Raw genomic sequence first — 20,208 nt, forward strand, 5'->3', positions numbered from 1 at the left:
CAACTCAGATAACTCAGATAACAGTCAGCAGTCGATTTTGTTCGGGAAGCCAGGGACCAGGTTAGGAAAGCTAAGGCCCAGTTAGAATTAAACTTGGCTAGGGATGTCAAAAATAACAGGAAGGGATTCTACAGGTACGTAGCAAATAAAAAACAGACTAGAGACAACATGGGCCCTGTCTGGAAGCTCTCGGGAGAACTGGCTACACAGGATTTGGAGAAGGCTGAGGTTCTGAATGACTTCTTTGCCTTGGTCTTCACTGGCAAAGGCTCTGACTACACCACCCAAGTCTTGGAAGGCAGATGCAGGGACTATGAGAATGAAGACCTTGCACCCACTGTAGGAGAGGAACTGGTTCGAGACCATCTTAAAAATCTGAACGTGCACAAGTCCATGGGTCCTGATGAGATCCATCCATGGGTCCTGAAGGAGCTGGCAAATGAAGTTGCGAAGCCACTGGCCATCATATTTGAGAAATCATGGCAGTCAGGTGAAGTTCCCAACAGCTGGAAAAAGGGAAATATAACCCCCATTTTCAAGAAGGGGAAAATGGATGACCCGGGGAATTACAGACCAGTCCGTCTCACCTCTGTGCCTGGCAAAATCTTGGAGCAGATTCTCCTGGATGGCATGCTAAGGCACATGAAAAACAAGGTGCTTGGTGACAGCCAGCATGGCTTCACTAAGGGGAAATCCTGCCTGACCAATTAGGTGGTCTTCTATGATGGGGCTACAGAACTGATGGACAGGGGTAGAGCAGTTGATGTCATCTACCTGGACTGGTGCAAAGCATTCGATACTGTCCCACACAACATCCTTGTCTCTAAATTGGAGAGGCATCAATTTTGATGGATGGACCACTCGGTGGATAAAGAACTGGCTGGATGGCCGCACACAAATAGTTGTGGTCAATGGCTCAATGTCCAGCTGGAGACCAGTAACGAGTGGTGTCCCTCAGGGATCAGTGTTGGGACCGGTCTTGTTTAACATCTTCGTCGCTGACATGGACAGTGGGATTGAGTGCGCCCTCAGCAAGTTTGCCAATGACACCAAGCTGTGTGGTTCGGTTGATACCCTGGAGGGAAGGAATGCCATCCAGAGAGACCTCGACATGCTTGTGAGGTGGGCTGATGCCAACCTCATGAAGTTTAACCATGACAAGTGCAAGGTCCTACACCTGGGTGGGAGCAATCCCAGGCACAGCTACAGGTTGGGCAGAGAAGAGATTCAGAGCAGCCCTGCAGAGAAGGACTTGGGGGTGTTGGTTGATGAGAAAATGAACATGGGCCGGCAGTGTGCGCTCGCAACCCAAAAAGCCAACGGTATCCTGGGCTGCATCAAAAGGAGCATGACCAGCAGGTCGACAGAGGTGATCCTGCCCCTCTACTCTGCTCTCGTGAGACCTCACCTGCAGTATTGTGTGCAGTTCTGGTGAACTCAACATAAAAAGGACATGGAACTGTTGGAACAAGTCCAGAGAAGGGCCACGAGGATGATCAGGGGACTGGAGCACCTCCCGTATGAAGACAGGCTGAGGAAGTTGGGGTTGTTCAGCCTGGAGAAGAGAAGGCTGCGTGGAGACCTCATAGCAGCCTTCCAGTATCTGAAGGGAGCCTATAGGGATGCTGGGGAGGGACTCTTCATTAGGGACTGTAGCGACAGGACAAGGGGTAATGGGTTAATACTTAAACAGGGGAAGTTTAGATTGGATATAAGGAGGAAATTCTATCCTGTTAGGGTGGTGAGGCACTGGAATGGGTTGCCCAGGGAGGTTGTGAATGCTCCATCCCTGGCAGTGTTCAAGGCCAGGTTGGACGAGGCCTTGGGTGATATGATTTAGCATAAGGTGTCCCTGCCCACAGCAGGGGGGTTGGAACTAGATGATCTTAAGGTCCTTTCCAACCCTAATTATTCTATGATTCTATGATAGGGCAGTTTATAACTGGGTCACACTCTTAGTCATATATATATACATCTCTAGATACTCAAGAAAAATTTTAGCAATTTTCAGTCACCAAATAACCGCTTAACAGAGATTTAAACCTAAAGATATAGAAATTAGTACTGCACATGCACACAGTTCTCACTTAAAACTACTGTAGCATTCAATGTGGAATTTGAAAACTCATTCCACTATGGATGGTGACAAAATTTGTTGGGGATCTCTGATAAGAAACAGCTGTAAAAAGCTTTTCTTATGACATATGGTCACACTAATTTTGAGTAGCCCACAACTTATATGGACTGATATTTAATCACACAGCTCAACAGTACGCATTCTCACAAATATAATTCCACATGAACATGTCTTTGGTGAGTACCAAAATTACTGTGTGCACAGATGTTTACAGGGCTTGTGCACTTCTACTGACATTCTGCCCAGTGTTTATGTTCAAAGTAGAGATTTCTGCAAAAAACAGGTCATTGACATATAAACCTCCATTGTACACACCTCTGAAGCATGTGAACAATGTACATGTTACTTCTGCTCACACAGTGGCATGCACATAAACTGTTACTTATTTTTCAGTTATGCGAGCACAGTGTTGAATTTCCACAACAGAAAACTGTCCAGAAACTTTGAAACTACACTATGGGTAGAAGTGTATTTTTTAACAAAAATTCCTAAATTCAAAAGTGACTCTGAAGATCAGGCATTGAGTTTTTGACAACTTTAAATTAGTTTTGACTCTTACCTGGTTGTTATCCATCTCCTGCACAAAAAAAGCCTCACCATTGTCTCCCAGTTTCATGTGCAAGTCTACAGCTTCTCCATTAATTTCTATGTCAACCTGGAAGAAAATAAATACGTTCTCATATGAAAAGAAAGTTCTTTTAGATACACGGATCCCGTTCAGCTATCCTACCACTGTCACTGGGCAAATGCTTCTCAGGGAAGTGTAGGAAACCTTATAATAAGCAAAATAGTGAACCTCTCTCTTTCTTTTCTCACCACTTCACAGGGTCATCAATTGTCAAAACGTTGCCTTACTCATTCAGCTCACTGCTGTCTTGTTCCTCTACTCAGGAAAGTTTATAGTCTGAATGCTTCATTCACCACATGAGTATTTTTGCTTTTTTAATTCAAAGCTTAACGTTGAATTGTGTAAGAAGTACTTCCACATGCAAATTCTTAATATGCTGTCTCTTGAATTCATTAAACAGGCTTCTCTTCGCACCATGAAAAGCACAAGTAAGAAAAATTGTCCTACATTCTCGACACAATTAATGCATCTGTTTCTTCCATGCATTTATCTCACCACTATACAGCCCCAACTATTTCCACTTCTTCTCAGGAGGATCTCCCTCTTTGCCCGTAACTGTTCTTGCCATCAACTCCATTTTCACTCAAGTTTGTTGTTTGGTGGTTTGGTTTTTTTGAGGCTTGGAAATATCTATATTAATGTTATATTTCAGGACACAGCAGATTACTGACACAGTAACATTTTCAACTTTTACCCATCCTAAATATTGGACTTCCTTTCTGATTTATGTAAGATTTGAACAATGTCCATGATGACATTAGGACTTTCCACTGAACAACTAAACTACATTCTAGACTATATGTAGTTACAGATTATTTCCCAAAATAATCTGCCATGCATCACTCACTGGCAACTTCACATCTGACATCATATTGCCAGGTTATTCAGAGTGGTTACATTTATCTCAAGGTCCTTGCTGCTTTATCTAGTTTCAATTAACCTCAACATTCTGTTACCTGAAAATACTACTTCATTATTACCCCCCTTTTTGTAACTATTATTGAACATGTTAAACAAAGGGGTCTTAATACACAGTCACTAATGAGATCTAGTATAGGGCCAAATCAGCACATTCAGAATTTTGCTTTTTGAAAATAAAACTTACAAATGTCATTCTTGCTTTGTTTTTACAATAGTCAAAGTCTTACAAATTATGCTATGAAATGGAAAAATCAGTAACAACCATTTTAATTGAACTGTGCCTCAACCTGGCCACTTTATAAAGAGTGTCTAAAGAAAACCTTGACTAGCACACCACAGAACATTCAGTAACTTTCATGCCATTAGAGACAACCCACAGGCAGAACGTATGAAAATTCTCCATTTTCTTACCACTTTCTCCCTAGAACGTAGAACTCCCATTTTGCCAAAGCGAACATGGAAAGGAGAACACTGAAGATTTCCATCTGGCTGACATACAACAATTACATCTATACATCCCGACAATGTGGCTGGGTTTAGTCCTTTATAAAGCTCCTTCACAGTTACAAACACTTGCCCTGCTAACTGTCCAACGTAATTCATGGTTTGGACCTGCAAAGCAAAAGATAGAATAAGTAAGATTTTAATCCTTACTCTATATTTTAGAGAGATTTGATAGATGGAAATCCCAGCAGTTGGATATTCTTCTGTTTCACAAATTAACAAGTACACATAGAATCAGGATTTCCCACCGAATTTATTTACAGCTGATGCGTGTTTGGAGAGAGCTATTCAAAGACAAAAGCAAAAGAGACCTTGCAAGTAAGAGAATTGTAACAGCTTACAAAAAGTTCATAAAAATCAGTTACATTCAAAACCACTGTCAGACTTTTAGACTCTGCAGCTCACAATTGCTTCCAACTGTCTCTGAAAAGCACTGCTTCCAAAATAACATCTCCTCCTACCATTTATTTTGCCATCAACAACAAATATAGTTTTCTTATGTACTTCTACAGGCTTTTAAGAGCAGGGCAAGTGAATGGGTTTTATCAGATCTAATTTCCCACTACACCCAAGTCAAAGACTATTCTCCCACTTTACAGGGATTTCTCCTGTTAAAAGACTATTATAATGTATACACACAATAGATACACATTAAGGTTTGACAAGCAACCTTCAACCCAGAGCAGCTGAACTTTAGAGTGCTTCCCAATGAAACTTTACTGTTCTTGTTTTTTAAACCAAACTTTTAGTAACAGCAGGTTTATTGAAAATAAGGCATATGCTGATGGTTGAAGTGATTGGCTTTATCTTCTCTGCTCTTTGATTTAATTAGCATTTAGTTTCCTGATTCTACTTGGTTAATGCACATCCTGTTTATGATCCGTTAATACACTGAGCCTCCTAGGTGAGACAGCATGCATATTTAGACATACTTGAAAGTTAAAAAGTCTTTTAAGGGCTTTCAAAATTCAAATTAATTTAAGCAGATACTTTCCCAAATAGTACATATTTTAAGGACTTCAAGTGTTTATTGTTTTCATTATTTTTCCAATACCTCTTGAAGATTCTAAGATACTGATTTCAGCATTTTGCACTCAGTATACAGCATATACCTCACATACAAGTTCCTTGCTAGGCTGTACTACATTACCTGGACATCAATAAAAGAGACACTTGCAGGGAAGGCAACACTAAAACTCCCATTGATGGTGATGAGAACAGAACTGAGCTCAGAGTCTGAGAGACAGTCACCACACTGAGTTGTGTAGCATGTGTTAACCAGCATCATTTGCTACAATAGGGACTCTCTTTCAGCTGAGTTCTCTCATAAACAACAAAAATGCTGTAAATCTCAAATGCTGCAAAAATAGCTCAAAATTTTCACTGTGATTTACACTTAAAAACAAAAAACTATTAAAAAAAACCCACAACAGTGAAAGCATTACAGTAAAAAATTCTAAAGTTAGGAAATGCTATAATTAAGGCTGGTCTCTTCATGCATAGCTGTTCTAATTAATTAATGATCACCTGTGGTTTTTCTTTTTCCAAAAGGATGTACTGAAACTTCGCTTTCTTCTCTAATTCTATTCCAATACACAGGTACCAGAACACAAACAATGCTCTGAGGAAGATTTATGTTCTTTTGAGGTTTATGATAATCATCACTACATTGCCCCTGAAAAGCAATTATGGTTTCCCTATCTGACAACTGGGAAGATGAATCACAAAAAGACTAAGACTAAAACTAGGCACTAAGTTTGGAAACCAAAGAAACCTTTTTGAAGTATTTAGCATACAAGATGTTGTGGTTTAACACCAGCTGGTGACTAGGCCCCACACAGCTGCTCGCTTGCTCCCCTGCCCCCCAGTGGAATGGGGGAGAGAACTGGAAGGGTAAAAGTGAGAAAACTCTTGGGTAAGGATAAAGACAGTTTAATAGGACAGGAAAGGAACAAAATAATAATAATGATAAAACAGAATATACAAAAGAAGTGATACACAATGCAACTGCTCACAGCTTGCTGACCAATGCCCAGCCTGTTCCCGAGAAGCAGCTCCCGGTCAGCTTTCCCCCCAGTTTATATACTGACCATAACACCATATGGTATGAAACATCCCTTGGGTCAGCTGGGGTCAGCTGTCCTGGCTGTATCCCCTCCTAATTTCTTGTGCCCTCCCCAGCCTTCTAGCTGGCAAGATGTGAGAAGCTGAAAAGTCCTTTACTTAGTATAAACACTACTTAACAATTAAAAACATCACTGTGTTATCACCATTATTCTCAGACTAAAGCCAAAAACCAGCACTGTTCCAGATACTAGGCAGAAACCTAACTCTGTTCCAGGCAAAACCGAGAGAGGTGTTAACAAATGAAAGAATAATCCCTAAATACTGTTTGGAGAAGCGTTTCTGCACAGCATTCAATACAGGCATCTAGAAAGTGCCACCCACTGGAAAGTCAACACATGAAAACTTTATGGCAGAAAGAGCAATTTTATTAAGTTCTCCAGCATTCAATTAGTATTAGCACTTCTGGGCCTCTATTATACATTAGAAACATGCCTTCCTGAATGCAAATCTAGTGGTAAACTCTTTCATAGGGAACTGCACTTGAAACACGTGCCACACCCTATGCTGTGTCACAGAACAACAGCCCTCCTGCACTCCTGCTCCTATGTTTGCCTGTCCTTATGGTGAAAATTTTCTTCCCAACACCTAATCTGAAATTCCCATGTTGCAGCTTGTGCCTGTTGCCTCTTGTCCTACCACTGTGTGCCTCTCAAATTCTGACTCTGTTTCCTCCATACTCCACAACAGGTAACTGAATACCCTCAAGACTGAACAAAACTAGCTCCCCCAGCCTCCACTCATAAGCCATAAGCTCTTAGCCCCCTAATTATCTTGGTGGACATCATCTGAACTCTTCAAAAAGCTGGCACCAAACATGCACAGACCTAAATTCAGAAGTAAGCCTCCAGGGTGACAGATGAAAACAAACTTTTAAAATTATCCTTTTGCTTTGGAAAAATACTTCCCTTTCTACTGGGGATTTTTCTAACCCAAAGCACAGTAAGACAATACATTTCTCATTGAGCTAAGATTAAGCTGAAAGACAGCTACAATCAGAATTACATGGCATAGCTAGCCACAGTTAATGCTTGGTCTGCTGAAGCAACAAAATTTCTAGGTGTGAAACAGCCAGAACTTCCTTGGTGGGGAAGCAGTTGCTGAGATCATACATACACCCCACTGTTCAGGAGAGTTAAGGGCAAACAATCCAAACAGGAGCATTCACAATCTTAACAAGTTACACCATCCATCAGATCTTCTGAACTCCTAAACAGAGAATTTTGCAACTACTCTTGTCACAAGAAATCTTAGCCACACAGCCTGCCCTGTCTTAGGTCACAGAGATTATTTTTAAACTTGTGAATTAAAAGTTAGACACCATCTTCAGGCTCTGAGGCCAACTGGCACAGCACAGCTTGCTCCCATACAGTGAAAATCCGTTATCCCTTAAAAAGAAAGTGACATATTCAAGCTGTCGGCTGGTGACAGACACTCCTTTCAAGCTGGGCTGAACCTGCCCTGTGCAATAAAATCACTGTGGAATTAAAAGACTAGAAGACTGATCACATATCTAATCACATGACGAATCATGGCAGTCAGGTAAAGTTCCTGACAACTAGAAAAAAGGAAATGTAACCCCCACTTTCAGGAAAGGGAAAATGGATGACCCAGGGAACTACACACCAGTCAGTCTCACCTCTGTGACTGGCAAAATCTTGGAGCAGATTCTCCTGGATGGCATGCTAAGGCACATGAAAAACAACAAGGTGCTTGGTGACAGCCAGCATGGCTTCACTAAGGGGAAATCCTGCCTGACCAATTTGGTGGCCTTCTATGATGGGGCTACAGAACTGATGGACAGGGGTAGAGCAGTTGATGTCATCTACCTGGACTGGTGCAAAGTGTTCAACACTGTCCCACATGACATCCTTGTCTCTAAATTGGAGAGACATCAATTTGATGGATGGACCACTCGGTGGATAAAGAACTGGCTGGATGGCCGCACACAGAGTTGTGGTCAATGGCTCAATGTCCAGCTGGAGACCAGTAACGACTGGTGACCCTCAGGGGTCGGTGTTGGGACCGGTCTTGTTCAACATCTTTGTCGCTGACATGGACAGTGGGATTGAGTGCGCCCTCAGCAAGTTTGCCAATGACACCAAGCTGTGTGGTTCAGTTGACAGGCTGGAGGGAAGGAATGCCATCCAGAGGGACCTTGACACACTTGTGAGGTGGGCTGATGTCAACTTTACGAAGTTTAACCATGCCAAGTGCAAGTTCTTATACCTGGGTCAGGGCAATCCCAGGCATAGCTACAGGTTGGGCAGATTCAGAGCAGCCCTGCAGAGAAGGACTTAGGGGTGTTGATTGACAAGGAACATAACATGAGCTGGCTTCAGTGTGCGCTTGCAGCCCAAAAAGCCAAGCGTATCCTGGGCTGCATCAAAAGGAGCATGACCAGCAGGTCGACAGAGGTGATCCTGCCCCTCTACTCTGCTCTCGTGAGACCTCATCTGCAGTATTGTGTGCAGTTCTGGTGAACTCAACATAAAAAGGACAGGGAACTGTTGGAACAAGTCCAGAGAAGGGCCACAAGGATGATCAGGGGACTGGAGCACCTCCTGTATGAAGACAGGCTGAGAAACTTGGGGCTGTTCAGCCTGGAGAAGAGAAGGCTGCGTGGAGACCTCATAGCAGCCTTCCAGTATCTGAAGGGGGCCTGCAAGGATTTTGGGGAGGGTCTCTTCATTAGGGACTGTAGTGATAGGACAAGGGGTAACGGGTTAAAACTTAAACAGGGGAAGTTTAGATTGGATATAAGGAGGAAATTCTTTACTGTTAGGGGGGTGAGGCACTGGAATGGGTTGCCCAAGGAAGTTGTGAATGCTCCACCCCTGGCAGTGGTCAAGGCCAGGCTGGACAGAGCTTTGGGTGACACGGTTTAGCGTGAGGTGTCCCTGCCCATGGCAGGGGAGTTGGAACTAGATGACCTTAAGGTCCTTTCCAACCTTAACTGTCCTATGAGTCTATGAGTCTATATACTCCACTTCCTCAGGAAACTAAAGATGGTTTTATATTTCAAATATAGGGCACAAAAGACACTGTAGTTAAAACAGGGGAGAGTTCACAAACTGGACTCTGATGGATGTAGGCCCTTTATCCTAACTTTTATAAATTCCAACTAAAGCTGAGGTTGTTTAGAGTTTGAGGTTTGTAAGCTTACACTCCGAACCTAAAGTCAGTCCATTCTATGTCAGTACTCCAGGAAATCAACATTCTTCAAACCACAGAGAGACTGCATGTGGTTTTGCATGTGGCAGTTTATTCCAGCCACTCCAAGAAGTCTTTCACTTACTAACCAGGCAGCAGCAACTTCAGCAGTAAATATGAGTTTACGTCACAGGTCAAACACTCAGTGCCTGCCTGCTAATTATACTAAATTTAGTGAAAGTCTTGTTCGCATACCATGCTCATAGACATAGCATATAGTATTTTTTGCTGCTGGGAAAATTCAGAACTCTTTTGATCTAAGCTTGCAGCAAACAGGAACAGTCTGTACTGCTCCTGTCAGGATTTTCAAATGGCTTGACTTCTTTCCTTTGCTAGGAGACACTCCACAGCTTTACTTTATGAATCTATAATGAAATTAAAAGTATTTTCTAGTGCAATTTTTACCTTCAAATTAAGTAGCAGCACCTGCCAGGAGCCTCAGAAAATTTCCAACTCCTCTGATTGTTAGAGACAGCAGTCATTTTTCAGAATTGATCATCTCATAGAAAAGTTTAAATGAAATGACAAATGAAAACTAAATAAATAAATTAATAAATAAATAATACATGAAAAATTGATAGTTAGGTGTTCCCACTACTTAACTGATTTATTAACTTAGCAAAGATTGACTTGACAAAGTTAATTCTTTGTAGTCCCGCTCTACTGGATACCACAGTAATATCAAATGCTCTGTCATACAGATAATCCACATCTTTCATACAGGTACACCAGACTATGTCCTAATTCCAGTGAAAAAGGTAGCAATTATACCCTTCATGGCCCATTTTTTTACTGCCCAGCTCCCTACTTATCTACAAGATTCCCACACAGTCTTGGGCAAGTTACTAAGGCTTAGATTTCAGAGGATGTATCATTCCCATTGATTTCAGGCAGGGTCTATCACTGTGGCTACATCTCAACTGCAGCGTGCCAAGCTCATCAGAGTAAGACACAGACAAGCAAGCTCCTTGCATATTCTTTTTTTCTGGGAAAGGAAACCTGGCCACGTGACCTGGAATCATAGGCAGACATGACCCTGATTTGGACAGCTTGTTGAGGCAGAACTCCAGAGCATTCTGCTGAGCAGTGTGACTGCGGCTGATCTGTAAATAGGAGGGTAAACTATGTCTAAACCTAAGTATGCTCCATCCGTGGCGGTGTTTAAGGCCAGGCTGGACAGAGCCTTGGGTGACATGGTTTAGTGGGAGGTGTCCCTGCCCATGGCAGGGGAGTTGGAACTGAATGATCTTAAAGTCCTTTCCAACCCTAACTATTCTATTATTCTATGACCATGTTTTTGCCAGACTTCCCCACAGTCACAGTGGCATGTGACAGACACATTCCTGCAGGTGATTTGACAATACATCTGGCCAATCAGGAGATAAGTAGAATTCACTTGTACATCCCAGATCAAAAAGGAACATGCAGCATGTGGGTGGCTCAACACCAGAGTTAAGAGTATTTTGCTTCCTGCCAGCCAAATCTTCAGAAATACTTTCAGGCTGGGATTATTCTGGGCTTAATTCTATTAGGAACTATTTGACTCCTATTCCAAGTTAGCCAAGGCCAGTGCCAAAAACTGTGACTTCTTAAAATGGCCAGTGAGCCATATGGATCAAATGTCAAACTTATCTTCCAAGCTGCCAGTCCCTCCCAGAACTCACTCACTCACTCACTCACTCACACTTACTCACAGATATGGACTTTGACCATGAGATGACTATTCACTTGGTTCTAGTATTGGACTATCTTTCAAATAGTTGAAACATTACCTGGTCCAACACTTCATAAAGTCCCTGTATTCTGCCTGTTACAGATGGAGTATTTTCTTGAAAGCAGCTGAAAGCAAAAACTCAATCTGAAGACTCAAAACCTGCATGTAATGAATCTTCATGTTCAAACAGAGGACTAGCCTTCAGTCCCACAGTCAAGGTATTGGACTGACACTGAAAAGAGACCAAGAGAATTATTTCATGGCCAGTTAGAGTGTACAACCATGGTCCCTCTACCAACCTCCCAAACATATATTTCCAGCTCTCCCCAGTCTTGCCCTGGTGTCAGAAGTGAAAACTAATACCACTAAAGCCATACAAAAATAATTTCCAGCTGGATCAATGGGATGATCTGACTCACCACATACCCACACAATTGTTAGTATCAACTAAAGAGAGAAGCTGAGAAAGAGTCAGCACAGACAGCTGAGAAAGAGGCACCACGGACATCTCTTCTGGTATTTCAGGCAATCTTGAAATCATGGCTCAAGACTTGTCTCTGACATTCTCAAAGGTGTCCTGGGGAACCCAAGACACATTCCCAGATACGTCCTTCCACATTTCCCTTGATCTCTCTGTGCCTTAGCTTGCCAACTGTACAGCGCTCTCCTCCTCACAGAGACACTTGGAGGGAATGTACACAGGGGCTGACACCCCTTCAGACCACTGCTGCATAAACAGCATCAAACTTTACAACAAACTGAAAAGTACAAATTGAAAAGTACAAACTGATGTCTGAAATTGAAAAACATTTGAATTAAGTGGAGAATATATGGTAGATCATGTACTGTGCTGCCCTATGCTACTGTTATGATGTCAGAGAAAACATAAATTATAGTGGAAGCACAGCTATTGCTCTATGCTGATACCTCATGTGACTTGGCAAACTTGCCTTCACTGGGATCAGAAAGCAAATTTGTTTGTTAAGCTGTAACTTTATATTTTCTCCATTCTCACAGTTTAAAGTAAGCTCTTACTGTATTGCAACTGTTTTTTATATTTGCTGTGCGTTACGTGTGTTCACAGATAAACAAATGTGTGCACCTGCACATCCTCAGGTATGGAAAAGGGCCAAAGACTAAAACTTGCTTATCTGCCTTACAAACAGAACCCACCAAGTCTGGTAAGCAGATATTATCAGGTAGTCTATATTCCACGCTAGTGAATTGGGGCTGTCAGAAAAGCAGAAACTATCTAAAGCAACCAGAAGCTATTTTCATGGCTTTATGCCATGCATAATGATGTTGAGTCTTTCCCGTATTATCTCCTTCACTGTCTCCCTGCTTTTTCTTCAGTTCTTTTCCTAGAATTAGGTTCATTTTACAGTAATAGAAGTATATCCATCTGACTTCTAACTGGGCTGTGTATGCTAAACATTTGCCTGCATTTGTTCCCTAAGGCAGCAGACACATTGAAAAAGCCACACAGAAAATAAAATAAATCACTGCAAAACATCCTCCAGACCATGAAACAAAACAGAGGTCAATAGATCTGTTGAGGTCAAAGACTACATCTGCAACAACAATGCTGAGATCCTGTTGTTAGTACAGGCCACTACACGGATTCCTTTTTTTGACAGAGATAACACAAGTATTGCACAGTTCTGTCTTCTCCACACTCTCCAGAAGATACATTCTCTTTTACTTTCTTTTCTTGAAGGTAGAGGAGATAGTCTAATCAAAATAAAAACAGATGTTTAAGAGAATCCCATAAAAGAAATCCAAATTAACTAAAAGCTTTGTTTGGCATTGAGCAATTGCCCTACTGCCAGCCAGGCTTTGTTATGCCATTAAATCCCTCTGGTCTACTACCACTTTCATTACCATCTGAGAAAGGCGAAGCAGTGGTACTCATGCAGCAACTTGCATAAGCAGTTGTCAGCCAAAGGGAGGCAAAATACCACCTCTAACATACAAAGGGGAAACAGCGCTCACACAGTTCGGCAGGCGAAGGGACCCCTCACGGACACTACCTACAGCTGCCCAGCGCTCGGTACCTCCCTCGGACGATAAACCAGGAAAGCATCAGATTTCTCCTCCAACAACCTACAAAAAGCACTGTCAACCCCAGATGAACCCGTCAGCTCCAGAGCTCACTCTCACTCCCAAAAGCCAGCCTCCTCGGCAAGGATAAAGCAGGTGCTGGGGACAGGCCCCGCAGCCCAGCCACGGCCGGCGGGATGCCCATGGACCCGCTTCCTCCAGCGGCTCAGCGCCCGGCGGGGCAAGCCTGGCTTTCGCTCAGCTCAGCGCCAGGGAGCAATCAGAGTGCGGGAGGAAGGGCCGCCCTCTCCCCGCACGCACCGGCGGCACCCACCTCTGCCTCTCCCCGCTTCAAGCAAGCTCTGCTCGCCGTCGCCTTCCCGTTCGCCGTCCGCCGCGGCGACGGGGACTCACCCGGCCGCCCGGTGGTGCCGCCCCGGAGGAGGGACCGCAGCGCCCGGCGGGGCTGGAAGCAGAGGGCGGTCCCTGCCTGATCCACCTCCCGCCGGGGTAAGGCGGTGGTGAAGAGCGCGGCGGGCAGACGGGAGTACCGTAGCTCCCCGCGGGCCGGTCGGCCCCAGCCTACCGACGGCCGAGGGGGGCGGGCAGCGCCGCCGCCACCACCTCCCCGCGCACCACCGGGGCCGGCAGCCGGTTGGGCCCCGCGCGGCGGCGGTTGGCCGGCGCGGCCTTGCGGCGCTGCAACGCTGAGTCAGCGCGGGAGGCGGTGCGCTGAGGTGATCCGAGGGCGGCGGCCCTGTCGTCCCGAGGGGCCGCGGCGCCTCTGACGGGGCCCCTTCAGGAGCCGGCGGAGCCGTTGCACTGCCCGCCGGTGTGCCTTGGCCGGCGGGGAGGTCTGGCAGCTCGGGATGGTCTGTTTGTTTATTTAAACCATTACTTCACGCTTGAAATGATGATCACAGAAGGCATTTTTATCAGCTTATTTAGTCCATGTCGAAGGCGTCTTCACTCAGGTTTGTAGATGGGACAACCAGAGTAGCGAAGGGAATTGTTCAGCCCAGACTCCTGGGTGAGGTCCTTGGGAAGCACCAACAGAAGCTGGGGTTCTTCCAACCACAGCACTCACAGCCACAGGAGCCACTTCCTTTGCTATATGTATAGACGTGAATTAAAGCAATGTTTAAATTTAAATCTGTTTTTCCACCAGATAGTGGTTCCCTTCCATTTAATCATACTGTAACCTTTTGCACTGAGCACCTTACACAGCTCAATAAGGAAGTGGATGTCTGTGATAAAAATTGATAAATCTTCCAGGCTTTTCCAAGTCTGTTTACAGAAGATGGGCGAAGATGGTGTGAAATGCAAAACAAAGGAGCAGGAAACAGAGTAACACTTCAAGAGGACAAAGAACATTCACAAAAAAGGATCTAAGTTCATTATCTGACGAAGAGCCTGCTAATTGTGGGCTTAAAAACAAGTTTTTCAGAGCTGGACTTCATGCATGTACACATTCCAGTTCCTAAAAGGTATAGGTAGCTGAAACCTGGGAAGAGTTCCTTGAGCAATTAGCACTTAAGCCTTCTGTTTTCAGTTAACTTTCCAGTTACATTGTAAAGCAATCTCTCTTGTTAGACTATTCATTAGGGACTGTAGTTAACAGACAAGGGGTAACAGGTTAAAACTTAAACAGGGGAAGTTCAGATTGGATATAAGGAAGAAATTATTTTCCTGAGGCACTGGAATGGGTTGCCCAGGGAAGCTGTGAATGCTCCATCCCTGGCGGTGTTCAAGGGCAGGTTGGACAGAGCCTTGGGTGACATAGTTTAGCGTGAGGTGTCCCTGCCCATGGCAGGGGGGTTGGAACTAGATGACCTTAAGGTCCTTTCCAACCCTAACAATTCTATGATTCTAATCTCAGTGCAGTCACCTCTAGGTCATCATTCAGTTGTAATTCTTCAAAGTATTTTTTCTCTGACACGTTTGCTCCTGTAGGACTCCATGTTTGCTCATCTTTGTACAACACACAACTACGACAGCACTGCTGGGTGATGGCCCTTGGTGCTCACATACTCGAATCCCTGCTTCATGTTCTCCTTCATCCCCAGTTACACCAATACACTAATGAGTTCACCTCAGTTTTAGAACAGAAGAGTCAGTGAAAACAGTTTCTGCTTGGGCTCAACAAACAAGATGTTTACTTAATTCCAAGGAGAAAACAATATGCAACTGAGCTCAGAAGTATCTGCAGTTTCATTTCTCAGGCATATCCCTAATCCCTTGCCGGTGGGCAGTCAGTAGGCGATGAGACGTGCTGGTAAATAACCCCATCCCTGGTGTAAATACTGGCTGTGTCTGTGCTGGCTGTGGATCCTGACCAGTGCTTTGCCTGCCATATTCATGTGGAAAGGTATCCTGTATTGTGTTCCCTCCAAGGGGGTGGTATTCTTCAGCCATCACCATCCAGGACTGCTCTAACCTGTTGTCCCACTATGGTCTTTCACTACTATACTAGAAAAAAAACATGATTGTAAAATACTGAATCAAAACCACTGTCTTTCCACAGCCTCAGCCACGCTTTCCCTTCTCTGCTTCCAGATATCCAGAAGCTAGAGCCTCAGCTTTGAAGTGCAGTATTGTGTTATTTATCATGTCCAACCATCTGCTGATTGATATAGAATAACCCACAGCATAATGCTCTACATATTTAATTGTTCCATGTGCAAGGTCATGCTTTTTTAAGGAGCAACATAAATACTGCTGTGATACACACAGGATCTTGTGGAAAGTGCCAAATGCACTTTCAGTTTACAGCAGCAGTAAGCTTTCGTTAACAGCAGGACACCTTCATCCTTCTGTGCTTTTGCACTCTGTTCTTATTGATGGTGTGACCATGATGCAGGACAGTTGTGGTTTACCCAGCTGGTAACGCAGAACCACACAGCCATTTGCTCACTCTCCTTCTCCCCTCCTCCGGGCAGAATGGGGAGGAGAATTGAAAGAATGTAAACTCTACAGGTTGAGATAAGAGCAGTCCAGTAATTAAAGTATAATAATAATAATCATAATGGAAATAGCAAGGGGAGAGAATATAAAACTAAAAAGGGAAAGAAAAAAATAAACTCAAATGATGCACAATACAATTGCTCACCACCCGCTGACCAATACCCAACTGGACTCAAGCAGTGAGCTGCCCTTCTGGGTTACTCCCTCCCAGTTTATATGCTGGGCATGACGTATTGTAGTATGGAATACCCCTTTGGCTAGTTTGCATCAGGTGTCCTGTCTCTGCTTCCTCCCAGTTTCTTGTGTCCCTCCTCACTGGTGGAGCGTGAGACTGAAAAGTCCTTGATCAGGGTAAGCATCACTTAGGAAGAACTAAAACATTGGTGAGTTATCAGCATTGTTCTCAGACTAAAGCTGGAACACAGCACTTCACCAGCTACAAGGAAGGAGAAAAATAACTGTTACAGCTGAACCTAGGACAGCAGATTCTTCTCTGGAACAACCTGTGCCAACTGATTCTGAAATCCTTGCTTGTGTTGTACTCCAGCTCATAGCTATTCTCACCAGTTAAATCTCTAGAAAGGACCAAGCACTAGCACGTCTTCCATACCATCCATGCCTTAGCATGGTCATGGCTGTGGTTTTAGCTCAGCCCAGTGCAGAGTTTGGTGAATACTATGGTCAGGAACAGTTCCTAAAAAGTAATTGGAATTACCAAAAATCCTAAATGGCTGAGGGAGTACAGTCAGGAGGCATGCTGTGCCCTTGCAAAAGAACCGTCCCTGGCAGTATCATTCCAAAACAAACTCAGGAATAATGAAGTTCTAAATTATTATCATTTTGTTTCTGTAACATTTCCACCTTAACAGGTTTATTTCTGGAGGTGTTGCATTGAGCAACATGTTTGTTTCCCAAGGTTTGAATTAAAACTGTCCACAGACTTTCGAAGGACCCACTCATGAAAGTTTTAATTTCCAGTACTTTGCTGGATTGTTTATACCCATCCATTATTGCCTAACTCTTGATTCCTGTCCCAAAGAGCCTATAGTTTACGTATTCACTCTGTTTGTAAGGTTCTGGCACAGTGCAGTTCTAGCCTATGATCTGGGCTCATAGTTAATATGAAAATGCAAGTCAGAAGAAAGTTGAGCTATGTAGTCTTCTGTGAATTAATAAAATCAGGTTTAAAAAAGAAAATCTACAAGCACAGAAAAGTTTAGTAAAACTCAAGAACAGATTCCTAGAGAGCATTGCATAAGTTCATGCAGGGAAAGAAAAAGGCTTTTCATTCTAGCTTGGGACACTAGATTTTCCTGGAATGTATGTACCAGTGAGCAAAATAACCACTTACTTAAACAAAAAAAATTAATAATTTAATACATTATCAGTAGTGTCTGTCATTTTCCCCACTAAAACTGGAATTCATGTTCAGGAGCATAGTACCTGGGTTATAAATGCATGCAACTGGTAACACATGTACACTGTGCATGTAATGATGATTCAGTAAATAGAAAAGTTGAGCTTTTAGCCTTTAATTTATGATGAACTCATAAGCAAAGATGGCTCTGGAGTCTGGTGTTGACATCCTCTATATTAGCATTAAACTCAGATTAGCTCAGACAATATACATCAAGAGTTGATCTAGTTTTATTCCAGTGTAAACATCAGAAAGTACTTGGACGCTGTATGGTCACCTAATTAACTGTTCCACCCTCTTAACAAAGGAATAGTTCTCCTAATATAAATAGGTAATTTTATACAGTACCTACAGTTGCTTGTGATAATCTACTGAATTCTCTGTCCAGTTCACATTATTTTTTCCTTTTTCTTTTCCCTTTTTTCATTTTGCCCTTCATTTGAAGGCACAAGAGTGCTGGTTATTGCAGCATGTAAATCCTGGAATTTAATCTGCCTCTTAGTGCTTAATTTGAGAACTTTTTTTCTTAGAAGTGTATGTAGATGGTATTTAGCTACAGAGATTTGTAAAATGTTTGGCTACCCTTGACTTCAACTTGTTATTTTGATCTGTCCTGCTGGGTTTGCTTTATCTCTATTGCCAGGATTGACTGTCCCTGCTGTTTCCGTGTCAGGTGCTTGAAGATCTGAGCAGTAAACAACTTCCTTTGAAAAGAGAAAGAATGCCACCCTTGTCCAATATAAAGCCATATAAGACAGACTTTATATGAAATCATCTTGCTTTTTGGCAGTGTATTCAATCTGCAACATTCAGGCAGATGCTTCTGGCTTGAACCAGCTGTCAAGTCTGCTCTGCCTGAGCTCCTCACACTTTGCCAACTTCAGCTTTTGGATTTTGCTTTCCACATGGTCACATTTCCCAATGTCATCAGAAGTACTATAAAGTTTAACTCATTAATGATGCAGGGGAGTGACAGATGAAAAGGGAAACTGAGATGATTATTGTGTCAAATGATCAAATGCAGGATTGTAATTTTCCAGGAACTCTTATAGCTGGAGTTAAAGGCAGAGCAGGAGACACCCATCATGTACCAAAACACTCACCTGTGACGATATCACCCTTATCAGTTTTCATGCCATCAGGGCTTGCATTGCATAACCAAACTTGATTTTGAACCAGGTACTTTTGGACTTGGTTGTGTGACAGACACATTGTTCCCCCCCATCATTAAAATACAATCCCCAAAAGAGGATTTGTAGCTGACAGACTACCCGACAAGTGGCTGTCTCTTTTTTCCTTCTCGGAATATAACCAGTCTTGATGATGAAGGTTCTCAACCTTTCTTTTTCCTCTAAATCCATATCCAGGCTTGCAAAACCATGAAAACCTCAATGCTTCCTTTATATCCTAGCAGCTCTTTCCAGAGTCAAAACTCAGTTCTCTGCTACAAAATAGTTACTGAGAAACAGAGGCATCTGTTGACTCCTATGAGTAAAACATGGCCAAAGCAAGAGTGTAGGAATATTTAAGTTACAAACAAGAGAGGCTAAATATATAAACCCAGCTGGAGGCCCAGTTGTACCAGTCCAATCTCATCAGAATGTAATTTAACTCCAAATCTGTAAATAACCAAGGCTGAGCTCCCTAAATATAATCTTAGAAAGCTTAGAAAACCTTGAGACCTGATAAAGCGACAACCACAGTGTATGAGATTAAGGATATAACAGTGAAATCATTACCATGTTCTTTCTTTGGCCAAAAGCCAGAATTCCTGTGTAGGCATCTTCACACACAGACCTGTACTCTGCTCAGGCAAAATAGATGGTGGTGTTTAAAATGCACACACATACAAGAAATGAGATACCATACGCAACTCCGTAGGAAACCCCTCAGTGCTGTTTTGGACTGAAATGCTTTCCAGCACAAAAGCTAGCTTTTAATCTGTCCAGTAAATCTATGCATTTGCCCAGAACACTGTTTTCACAGCACAGCAAATCAAAAGCACGATCATCAGTATTATTTGTTTAGAACAAAATAGTGCAAAACACGCTTTGAGAACTTCAAAGCTGTTCTACTTCCAAGGGTATAATCTTTTCTTTACTGCCTTGCAGCTCTTGAAAACTAAATCCTGAAGTGGAACATAAATTTGGAAACCAGCTCCTTCTGCTGAGAAGATTGTTGCTTTCCTCTCAGCCTCATGTCTGCAATTTCTGCATCAGACTGCCTACCAAGATTGAATTACCTTTGCAAACAGGTTCTGAAGGCTATTGCTTGGGGATTATAAAGTGGCATATCTTGATTAGCCCACTGTATTGTTACCTCTTTACTATGCAAACTAGTACCTCTTTCTTGTAGGTAACAACGATACAATAGCTATAGCAAAGTTAAGATAATAGTGAGATAAAGAGATATTTTGTGTAAAGCTTTTCCTTATGGTAAACTACGCATGAAATGCTAATAGAGCTCAGCTTGAAGTTTATTCTGTAACTCCACTGTGAGCGTGAAGTGTCCAAAATCAGTTTTATAATAAAATTAACAATATTTGG

The 20,208-nt window shown here is 42.9% G+C and overlaps 1 protein-coding gene and 1 long non-coding RNA gene across 6 annotated transcripts in view; both read right to left on the reverse strand.

The window, feature by feature from the left end:
- LPIN1 (lipin 1) overlaps positions 1–20,208 on the reverse strand; it is an 82,950-nt gene that overhangs the window by 34,989 nt on the left and 27,753 nt on the right. For 2 of the 5 annotated variants that reach the window (XM_062615886.1, XM_062615888.1), the window contains exons 3-4: positions 4,098–4,298; positions 2,697–2,792 (exon numbers count right to left, since the gene is read on the reverse strand). In XM_062615886.1, the coding sequence (XP_062471870.1) occupies positions 2,697–2,792; positions 4,098–4,298 (297 nt within the window). Of the gene's footprint in view, positions 1–2,696; positions 2,793–4,097; positions 4,299–9,722; positions 9,868–11,299; positions 11,497–13,615; positions 13,718–20,208 lie in introns of those variants that run through there. The other 3 variants (XM_062615890.1, XM_062615889.1, XM_062615887.1) reach the window with 3 other exon arrangements.
- On the reverse strand, positions 15,243–18,739 carry LOC134162255 (uncharacterized). The gene is made up of 3 exons (XR_009964270.1): positions 17,927–18,739; positions 16,052–17,709; positions 15,243–15,999 (listed from the first exon to the last, which is right to left on the reverse strand). It is a non-coding gene; the product is annotated as an uncharacterized LOC134162255 (long non-coding RNA).

The sequence above is a fragment of the Pezoporus occidentalis genome, unplaced genomic scaffold (assembly GCF_034315485.1).
Source record: "Pezoporus occidentalis ecotype Australia unplaced genomic scaffold, CSIRO_AGI_Poc_V1 ctg185, whole genome shotgun sequence".
Lineage (NCBI taxonomy): Eukaryota > Metazoa > Chordata > Aves > Psittaciformes > Psittacidae > Pezoporus > Pezoporus occidentalis.